At 38.0% G+C, this 11,396-nt stretch overlaps 1 protein-coding gene across 1 annotated transcript; it reads right to left on the bottom strand.

The window, feature by feature from the left end:
• Positions 1–10,093: 10,093 nt before the first annotated feature.
• On the bottom strand, positions 10,094–11,047 carry OR2D2 (olfactory receptor family 2 subfamily D member 2; the record flags this gene model as incomplete). Its single annotated transcript, XM_084241579.1, has 1 exon — positions 10,094–11,047. One exon carries the CDS (start codon positions 11,045–11,047, stop codon positions 10,094–10,096), a length of 954 nt encoding a protein of 317 aa, XP_084097705.1.
• Positions 11,048–11,396: the final 349 nt, after the last annotated feature.

The following is an 11,396-nucleotide window of genomic DNA, read 5'->3' as shown; positions in this document are numbered from 1 at the left end:
ACTTTGTTTCTCCTTTCAGAAAAGAAATCACTGTAGGCTAAATGTGGGTGTGTAGAACCTATAAAATGAGAGTTCAATGTTAGATGACTTACGAATCACAGCCAATTGCTACCAGTCACTTAAGGAACCCCCTTAAGAAGATTTTTAGAACATTACCATGCTCTTTATTTGGAACAATTCCAATGCTGAAAAACAATAATTGATAAGATGGTACATTCATTTCTAGAGTCTTCTGGCAAAGGAAGTGTAGATCAAAAGAATCATCTTTTTGTTGTGTATATTATACTTTTAATAATAGAAAAGTAGATTCAATTCCTTTATGAAGTCTCACCATTTAATTTCACTTGATTATCATCTAAAACCCTTGAGACCTCTACTACTCTCTGGACTACTTTTGCCATACCTCCCCTATCTCATGATGGTGTGTGGGTTTTTTTTTTAATTCTTTGGATGTAAAAGTGAATGTGATGTCTCTTCTCTGAAAGGCACTCAATAAGGTAATATAAATCAAGAAGAGGCAAAATACCTTTCAGAACTGACATTTTTTAGAGAAAAGAACTTATTTTGAGGAGCTGGGAATTCAAGGTTAAGTGGAGTGTGCACCATTATCTCTTTAGCAGCTGGAACTCCCAAATATCAATCTTGATGGACAGTGAACTTCCAATTAGCAGGCCCATCATGACAATCTACTATCCATGTAAGCCACCAGCTTGACTACATTTCTCTGTTCAAATGACACAGCACTATTCTGCCAGTTCCTACCCAGTGTCTCTCACTGCTTTGCATTCTGTCTACACTGCTCAGAGATTAAAAAGTCCTTTGAAAACTGTGTTTTCATTTTTCATTTTATGTGCTTAATTTGACATAGCTGAGCCTTATTCAATAAATTATCATTGATTAAATAAATAAAAATTGATCACATAAATTACTTGAGTTGTTTTAGAAACCTTCCAGTATCCCTAGGTAGATTTATAAGAATTTGGAAGCAATGATAATATTTTATGGAGCTATTCTCAAAAAGTAGGGAAAGAAATTTCAATTTAAATTCTAAGGTTTTAAATGTATGGGACGCAGCAAAAGCAGTAATAAGAGGAAAATATATAGCAATAGAAGCTCACATCAAGAAACAAGAAAGAACTCAAAGAAACAACCTAATCTCGAAGCTCAAAAATCTAGAAAAAGAACAACAAAAAAACCCCAAAACCAGTAGAAGAAAAGAAATAATAAAAACCAAAGCAGAAATAAATGAAATTGAAACTAAAAAAACAATCCAAAAGATTAATGAAACCAAGAGCTGGTTCTTCAAAAAAATCAATAAAATAGACAAACCCCTAGCCAGGCTCACAAAGGAAAAAAGGGAGAAAGCACAAATAAACAGGATCAGAAATGAAAGAGGAGAAATCACAACGGACACAGCAGAAATAAAAAGAATAATCAGTAACTACTATGAAGAGTTGTATGGAAACAAGTTCAACAATCTAGAGGAGATGGACAAATTCCTACAACTCTACAATCACCCAAAGCTAGATAAAGAAGAAATAGAACACCTAAACAGACCAATTACAAGCAGCGAAATTGAAATGGTAATCAAAAACCTCCCCAAAAACAAAAGCCCAGGACCTGATGGATTTACAAACGAATTCTACCAAACATTCAGAGATGAATTGGCGCCTATCCTTCACAAACTCTTCCAAAAAATTGAGAAGGAAGAGACAATACCAAACATGTTCTATGAAGCCAACATTACACTAATACCAAAACCGAATAAGGACAACACAAAAAAGGAAAACTACAGGCCAATCTCCCTAATGAACACTGATGCAAAAATCCTCAACAAAATTTTAGCTATCAGAATCCAACAATGTATCCATGAGATAATTCACCACGACCAAGTAGGATTCATTCCAGGGACACAAGGATGGTTTAACATCCGAAAATCAATCAACGTTATCCAACACATGAACAAAAAGAAATATAAAAACCATATGATAATATCAATAGATGCTGAGAAAGCTTTCGACAAAGTGCAACACCCATTCATGATAAAAGCCCTTGAAATTCTTGGGATACAAGGAACATACCTCAACATCATAAAGGCCATCTATGAGAAGCCAACAGCCAGTATTATTCTCAATGGTGAAAAGCTGAAAGCAATTCCATTAAGATCTGGAACAAGACAAGGATGCCCACTCTCACCACTGCTTTTCAATATAATACTGGAAGTCCTAGCCAGAGCAATAAGACAAGAGAAAGACATCCAAGGAATCCAAATAGGAAAAGAACAAGTCAAACTATCACTATTTGCAGATGATATGATAATATACATAGAGAACCCCAAAAACTCCACAGAAAAACTAATTCAACTCATCAACCAGTTCAGTAAAGTGGCAGGATACAAAATCAACACACAAAAGTCAGTAGCCTTCCTATACACAAACAATAAATCTGAAGAAGAAGAAATCAAAAAAACCATCCCTTTTATTATTGAAACAAAAAAAAATCAAATATTTGGGAATAAATCTAACAAAAGAGGTAAAGGACCTATACAAAGAAAACTATAAAACACTGTTAAAAGAAATAGAAGAAGACACAAAGAAATGGAGAGACATCCCCTGCTCATGGATTGGAAGAATAAACATTATTAAAATGGCCATCCTTCCAAAAGCAATATACAGATTCAATGCTATTCCAATCAAAATTTCAATGTCATTCTTCAAAGAAATAGAACAATTATTGATGAAATTGATATGGAATCACAAAAAACCCCGAATAGCCAAAGCTCTCCTGAAAAAAAAAGAAGGGAATGGAGGCATCAGACTCCCAGACTTTAAACTATACTACAAAGCCATAATCATCAAAACTGCATGGTATTGGAACAAGAACAGACATACAGACCAATGGAATTGAATAGAAAATCCAGAAATAAACCCACAGATTTATGGTCAACTAATCTTTGACAAAGGATCAAAGACTATGCATTGGAGCAAAGAAAGTTTGTTCAATGAATGGTGCTGGGAAAACTGGGTTGCTACATGCAAAAGAATGAAGCTTGACCACTACCTAACACCATACACAAAAATCAACTCAAAATGGATTAAAGAACTAGACATAATACCTGAAACCATAAAATACATAGAAGGAAATATAGGCAAAACACTACGTGATTTGCACATCAAAGACATCTTTACAGATACATCACCCAAAGCAGTGATAGTGAAGGCAAAGAAAAACAGCTGGGACTACATCAAATTAAAGAGCTTCTGCACAGCAAAAGAGACAATAACAAAAACAAAGAGAAACCCCACTGACTGGGAGAACATTTTTGCACCCAACACTAATGATAAAGGACTGATCACAAAAATCTGCAAAGAGCTGATGAGATTCAACAACAACAAAGAAAATAACCCAGTCAAAAAATGGGCAGAAGAGCTAAAAAGAAACTTCTCTGAAGAGGAAATGCAAATGGCCAACAGGCATATGAAAAAATGTTCAACATCACTTGTAATCAGGGAAATGCAAATCAAAACTACCATGAGATACCATCTTACACCAGTGAGAATGGCACATATTAAAAAAACTAGCAACAACAAATGTTGGCGAGGGTGTGGAGAAAAAGGAACTCTCCTGCACTGTTGGTGGGAGTGCAAACTGGTCCAACCATTATGGAGAGCTGTGTGGAGATTTCTTGACCTACTAAACATAGAGCTTCCATAGGATCCAGCAATTCCACTCCTAGGTATTTACCCAAAGGACACAGAAACATCAATTCCAAAGAGCACCTGCACACCTATGTTTATAGCAGCACTGTTTACAATAGCTAAGCTTTGGAAACAGCCCAAATGCCCAAAAATAGATGACTGGATCAAGAAGATGTGGTACATATATACCATGGAATATTACTCAGCATTCAAAAAAGATAAATACATGCAATTTGCAGCAACATGGATGGCACTGGAAGGGATCATGCTCAGTGAAATAAGCCAAAAAGAAAAAGAAAAATACCGGATGGTCTCACTCATAGCAGGAATCTAGAAAACTTAAATAAGGGACCAGGAAAATGAATAACTATAAGAAAGTGAAAATCAAAATCAACAGAAAACTATGAACCAGAGACACTTTTTGGGGGGTGGGGTCAGGAAGGGAGGGTTGCGGTCAGAATGAGGGGGTTGCAATTGTATGGGGAATATAAAAATAAAATTAATTATAAAAAATTTTTTTAAAAATTCTTAACAAATATTTTAATAAAATGAAAAAATTATGAAACAATATAAAATAACAAAAAAAATAAATTCTAAGGTTTAAGGTCCTATACAATATTTGGTCTAGCAACCCTTTATCTGTCTGGAAAGGTATTTCATAACAATATTTTAAATACATGAACTACAAAGTATAGCATTTTCAATTATCAAAATAATTTTAAAAAACAAATGCAGAGTATTATAACACTCATTTTTGACACATTAAATATGCAGTTGTTGCAGCAGGGCTAATAGCCACTTGATTTCAAAACTGAGTTTCAACAACAATATGATATAAAAATACTTCTGATATATTGGTGATAAAGTCATGGATACTGCTAATGCTGCTTTGAGTGACTGGCTACATTCAAACAAGAAGGCAAATTTAAATTTCAGTTAGACTCAGTAAAAAATGAATTAGTGTCAATCTAAATCAAAGAACCAATTGAAATCCAAGATAAAACACAGGAGCTAAAGGAATTCCTGGTAGATTCCATCTGATAATGGCATCTGAACTATCTGGATGGGCTTGCAAGTCAAAATTTTGAGAGTTCAATTCATTTTTGAAATAAAAAAATGAACAATTAAAACATTAATATGAAGAATCTCATTTCTGCTTAAGGATCACCTAGGCTGCTTCACCTATGGCCTCCCCTTAGCCCAGTTATTTTCCCTGCCACATGAATAGGACACCCTGCATTTTTAGATTCCACTGGGGTTTGCTCAGCACAGACTATTAAAATGAATGCCCAGATAGCAGAGCAAAATTTGGCATCTCAAATGTCTGTTTTTGACATGAGGATTATTTTGGGCTGATTACTTTGAAGAGAAGCAGAAAAGTTCTAAAAACTACGAAGATACAACCTTTTGTGAAAGACACGTACAATCTTAAGGGAAATCTCCATTCGTAACTGTGTCTCTCTCTGTCAGAGAAAGTAGAGGCTAAAATCTCTAAAAATGCTTATTAGTGGAGGAGATAGCAAATCCCATCTGCATAACCGTCATAACATTATTTACTGTGACTTTTCAGATAACTTTCCATAATTTCCTTCTCCTACCCCACCCCCAAGTCTTTTAGTTTTAAGATTTTGTTAAGGGTGTGGCCTTGGGCTATTTGGTTTCTTTCCTGTATACAGGAGAGAAAGCTTTGTTTTTCTCTTGTTAATCTTTTATTATGGGGGTGCCTAAGCCAAGACCAAAGGATGGTAAAGGAAAAATTATTTTTCTTCTCCTATGCTTATTACATAGAGTAGAGCCACTTCCACTGAACATCCATTACACTTTAAATATTCAATTACTGTGTCTTCTGAGCAAATATTATACTAAACCTATTGCATGTTTCAGTGATTAGCTTAATGCAAAGGCAAATACAAGATGTTGCTGTTCTCTATGCCTTCTTTATCTGACTAATGACAACAGGATAGTTCCAGGATTGCATATAGGTGAAATATTATTCGGGACCACTCTTCTCTGCTCACACATTTTCCCCATCATCCGCTCCCACCCAGCCCACCCCCTTACACACACACACACACACACACATATTCTCAAACACCTAATTTGACCTGGGTGTGCAAGCACATCGACAGCATCACATACTTACCTCCATCATAGCTCTTAACCAATTACATTCAATTTATTTTCTTTTTTAATAGGTGTAAGATGTTCCCAGACAGAAGTGACATCTGACTCATCTTTATGCACAGCGAATGAGATAAAGCCTGCCAGAGTAAGTGTCCAGCACATGTTCTTTGTTCTTCTCAATTGAGAGCAGGAGACTAGGGGTGAGTGTGAATCAGGTATCACCTGTGACCTGTCAGGTGTTAGGAGCACCCCGACCCTGGGCATACAGCATTGGAAGGCTACACCCCTGCTCTCCCCTGATGTCAGTTTAAAATCTTGTTATTTTCTCATGCAAATGTGAGGTGGAAATGCTCTCCCAGGTGACTGTGAATCTGCATCCAGGTCAGGGAGCTTTTCTGAAAAAATCATGTTTACTACCAAGCTTGCCTTGGTCTTATTCTGCCTTTTCCCCAGATTCAACATCAACTTGTAAATTCATTTATCTAAATATGGCATCTACTGCTGGGTCTGAAACAGGATTACAAAGTCACATAACCAGGAATTGTGTAATGTGATATATTTTTTGGAAGAGGCTACCAAGGAAAACCATAAAAACCAAGAGAAATTTCAACCATGATTCCAAGTTCTTTTTTTTGCCAAAAATCACCTCTTCCCTACTCTCCATGCCCACTTACTGCCTTTCAAGCAAACTCAACAGAGACACAGAATATCCACCCAAACGATTAATACCAACTCCATGGAAATCCTGTTATGTCTCCTTCAGCAAGGAGCAGAATCTTCTTCTCAGGCAGATTCATGCTGTAATCACAGCTTTAGATCCAATGGGAACAAGCCTTGGCTGGATCTGTTATAGGTTTACCCCTAAGAGTCAGATTGTTGGACAATAGTAGCTGAATTTTATAAACAACATCTAAAAAATTGAATCTCTACAACTGTATGCCAGGTCATTCTTTCTTCCTTGAACCTGTGCCTTCTCTTTCTCTTTCTCTCTAATAATCCTATCAACATGTGCTCATCTGAGAAAAAAAGATCAAATTTGTCAGAGCCAGTAAGGACACTCCACTCTCGGTGAGACCACTACAGATGCCCTGGCTGCAGAATGGGCAGAGAGAAAGCTCCGGGCATCTTGTCACCTAATTAAAGTGCTCGATAAAACCTGCAAAGTCCAGATCAAGGCCAAGGCAGGAGGGAGAATCCCCACACTTCCCAAGTCCTCCTGCTCTATCTAGAAGTCTTATCATTGACCTCAGGCACACAGTTCAGCACTCCTTCGGCTTAAATGAGGTGAACAGGGGGATCCTAAGAGCAGCCTCTGGAGCTGCCTAAGTGCCCAGGAGAATTCTGAATCATTAGGGTGGATCCTGTGCTCTGTTTCCTCTCTGAACGTTCCCAAGTGATTCCAAGGTAAAGGACAGAAAACAACGTTTTAAAGATGTAACTCACTGTCCTCTTGTGTTTATACAGGTATTACTTTTTTCCTTTTTTCTAATAAACCTAAATTTTGCAAATGCAGGCTTTGCCTGTTTTGTCTATGCAAAAGTCTTTTTTTTCTTTTTTTTAATTTTATTTTTATATTCCCCATACAATTGCAACCCCCTTATTTTGACCCCAAACCCTCCTTTCCTGGCCCCCCTGCATAGTGTGTCTCGGGTTCATAGTTATTTGTTGATTTTGATTTTTTCTTTCTTATAGTTATTCTTCTTCCTGGTCCCTTATTTAGGTTTTTTAGATTCCTGCTATGAGTGAGACCATCTGGTATTTTTCTTTTTCTTTCTGGCTTATTTCGCTGAGCATGATCCCTTCCAGCGCCATCCATGTTGCTGCAAATTGCATGTGTTTATCTTTTTTGAATGCTGAGTAATATTCCATGGTGTATATGTACCACATCTTCTTGATCCAGTCATCTATTTTTGGGCATTTGGGTTGTTTCCAAAGCTTAGCTATTGTAAATAGTGCTGCAATAAACATAGGGGTGCAGGTGCTCTTTGGAATTGATGTTTCTGTGTCCTTTGGGTAAATACCTAGGAGTGGAATTGCTGGATCATATAGAATCTCTGTCTTTAGTAGGTTGAGGAATCTCCACACAGCCTTCCATAGTGGTTTGACCAGTTTGCACTATGCAAAAGTCTTTATCCTTAGCAAACTTGCCTGTGCCACTGAGCAGGATACTCTTTCAAAATCTTTCTCAGAGGGACCCAAGGACCCCACTCACCAAATCCCAACATCTAAACCCCAACAGTGTTTAGTAAATGAAACCAGACACAAAAAGAAATACATACTATAGGATTCCATTTATTTGAAGTTCAAGAAAAAGCAATGAATTTATGTATCTCTAGAATTTCAAATAATAGTTACCCTCAAGGGATGTTAATTTAGAGTTGACTGGGAATTTTCTGATGTGCTGAGAATGCTCTACGTTCTTATCTGCATCATGGTTACATAGAGGGATACTCATATCATATACCTTGAACTTAAGATTGGTGCATATACTTCATTGAAATAGAACAAGAGAGAAAATAAAGTTCAGCATTTAGTTTAAGCTACTGGGATGCGGTGGGAAGAGCAAAGAAACAGAGCAAATCCAAAGTACAAACAGGGAAATAAAAAGATAAAAGAAGCAATCAATGAAATAGACAACAAAATACAAGTATGGTAAGATTAACAATATCCCAAACTAGTTCTTTGTAAAGATTGCTAAAATAACCAAACTCTGTCAAAAATTATGGTTAAGAGTGCAAATAGTGAAGGAGAAGAATCCAAAGGGCCATTGCTCCAAAGAAATACTCACTCCAAAGAAAGCATAGAAAATACTGTCAGAATAAACCTTACATGAACTCTGGAAAACAATCCAAAGTTTACAGCTGAATATTGCACATGGATGTTTAATAAAAGGAAAAAAGACAACGAAAGCCAAGTAGGAGAGTTTTGTGTTTTTTAACTTATTCTTAACAAAGTAGTAAAAAGACTACCCAAGGAACTGAAGAAAATATTTAAATTATGTCAGCTGATGAGGGCCTAGTACCCAGAATATATAAAGAACATGTCACTCGAGAACCAAAAATTTTTAAATGGGCAAAGGACTTGCACAGGCATGTCTTCAAAGATATACACAAATGGCTAACAAGCACAGGAAAGACACTGGGCATCCTTAGACACTAGGAAATACAAATTAAAACCACAGTGAGATACCACTGATACCCACAAGGATATCCACAATTTTAAGTGGAAAGAAAGAAAGGAGAAAGAAAATGGAAAGCAAAGAAAGAAAGGGAAAAGAGCAAATATTGATCAGGATATAGAATCACTGAACATCCATACATTGCTACTGAAATTGTAAAATGGTGTTGCCACTATGAAGAACACCTTGGTAGTTCCTAAGCAAGGTAAGTAGAGAATTACCACATGACCTGCGATTGCATTCTTGTGTATATACCCAAGAGAATTGAAAATAAGTTTTGAAATAAAAACTTGTACATGAATGTTCATAGCAACATTATTCACAATAGCTTAAAGGTGGACACAACCCAATGTCCATTATCAGAGGAATGAATAAACATAGTATTCAGGCACCTGGAAGACAGATGAGGGACATAAAGTTTGAGAGCAGAAACTTGGACTCAGCTCCTGCCTCAGGGCCTCCTGCCACAGTGCTTACCTCTCACCATTCCCTCCCCTGCCTCTCCATTGCGCTCTCACGCTCTCTGGCACGATCTCTCTCTGATGTAAGTGAATCCTTTTAACGTTGGTCTTCTCTCTGTGTCCTGCATTGACAAGTGCATGGGTGATGACTCATCAAAGGGGTAATCCTCAGGCCCCCAGATTTGCCCCATTTCAAAAGGAAACACACAGGTAGCATCTAGCTCACAGTAAGTGATTATAGAATGCTTACACATCTTTTATTATTTGATAATAAAAAGAAATTCATTGATTCGAACAGAAATAATGAAGTTGGTTAGGATCAGGGGTAGATAGCGTGATAAAAAAAAAGATAGATTTTACAGGTTGCAGGGCTTATAAAATACAAACATTTCTCAGGGTATATCTTAACTCTTAGGTATCAAAGGACCAAGCAGAAGGAGGCAGAGCCCCCTTCAATTACTGAATTGAATTCCAGGAATTATCTTCAACAGCTGCTGTCCTTCTCCTTACACAAAGGAGTGATGGATGAGAGGTGGAGGATGGATCCACAATAAAGCCAAGAATGAGATCTGACCATACTCCAGTCTTGCTGAGGGAGCTCCTCAGTCTTCGAAGGGAGAGCCAGGAGGGAATCACTGCCGGTGCAAGCTTCCAAGCCTGCATGGGAAATTCTTTGTGGTTACTTTCCTCAGAGCTCCCTTTACATCTTTGTTCTTCAGACTGTATATGAGGGGGTTCAGCATGGGGGTCACCATTGCATAGAACACGGACACAAGTTTTTCCTGTTCTTTGGAGGATTTTGGTGTCATGTAGGTGACAATTCCTGACCCATAAAAGAGGATGACCACGATAAGGTGGGAACCACAGGTAGAGAACGCCTTGAGTCTCCCTGCAGCCGATTTCATCCTGATCACAGTCACTATGATGTGGCCATAGGATACCAGAATTAGGGAAACAGGTATGAGGAGAATCACAACCCCCATGAGGAAAATAACCATCTCTGTAGTGTAGATGTCTGTCGAAGCCAGGGTCAACAGTGCAGGGGCCTCACAAAAGAAATGGGAGATACTGTTGCTGCCTCGGTAGGGCAGTCTCAGCGTGAAGGTGGTGTCTACCACGGACACCAGCATGCCACTGGCCCATGACCCTGCAGCCAGCTGGACGCACACCCTCCAAGTCATGATGCTGGGGTACTGCAAGGGCTTGCATATGGCCACATACCGGTCATAGGACATCACTGCCAGAAGGGCACACTGAGTGCACCCAAAAATGAGGAAGAGCAGAAGCTGAGCTGCACAACGTGGGAAGGAAATTACCTTCCTCCTGGAGAGCAGGTGGGCTAGGGCCTGAGGAACGATGTTGGTAGAGAAACAGAGGTCAGCCAGAGATAAGTTGCAGAGGAAGAAATACATGGGTGTGTGAAGCCGGGAGTCCATCTGCACAAGAGTCATGAGAAGCAGATTCCCAAGCACTGTGACCAGGTAGACACCTAAGAACAAGACGAACAGCAGCTGCTGGGTGTAGGGGTCATCTGAGAGTCCTAGGAGGAGGAATTCTGTCACCTGTGTCTGATTGGTCTGGCTCATACTTTGTCTCTCCTTTCAGAAAAGAAATCACTGTAGGCTAAATGTGGGTGTGTATAACCTATAAAATGAGAGTTCAATGTTAGATGACTTACGAATCACAGCCAATTGCTACCAGTCACTTAAGGAACCCCCTTAAGAAGGTTTTTAGAATAAGAGGGGGTGCAATTGTATGGGGAATATAATCGAAATGAAAATGCATACATTGTGCAAAGATGAAAAAGATGTAAGAATTATATAAAATAAAATATTTAATTAAAAAAAAGAAGGTTTTTAGAACATTACCATGCTCTTTAGTTGGAACAATTCCAATGCTGAAAAACAATTATTGATAAGATGGTATATTCATTTC

Source organism: Talpa europaea, assembly GCF_964194135.1.
Source record: "Talpa europaea genome assembly, chromosome: 1".
Taxonomy (NCBI): domain Eukaryota; kingdom Metazoa; phylum Chordata; class Mammalia; order Eulipotyphla; family Talpidae; genus Talpa; species Talpa europaea.
Note: the sequence above shows the minus strand (reverse complement) of the source record. Positions and strands in the feature narration are given on the sequence as shown.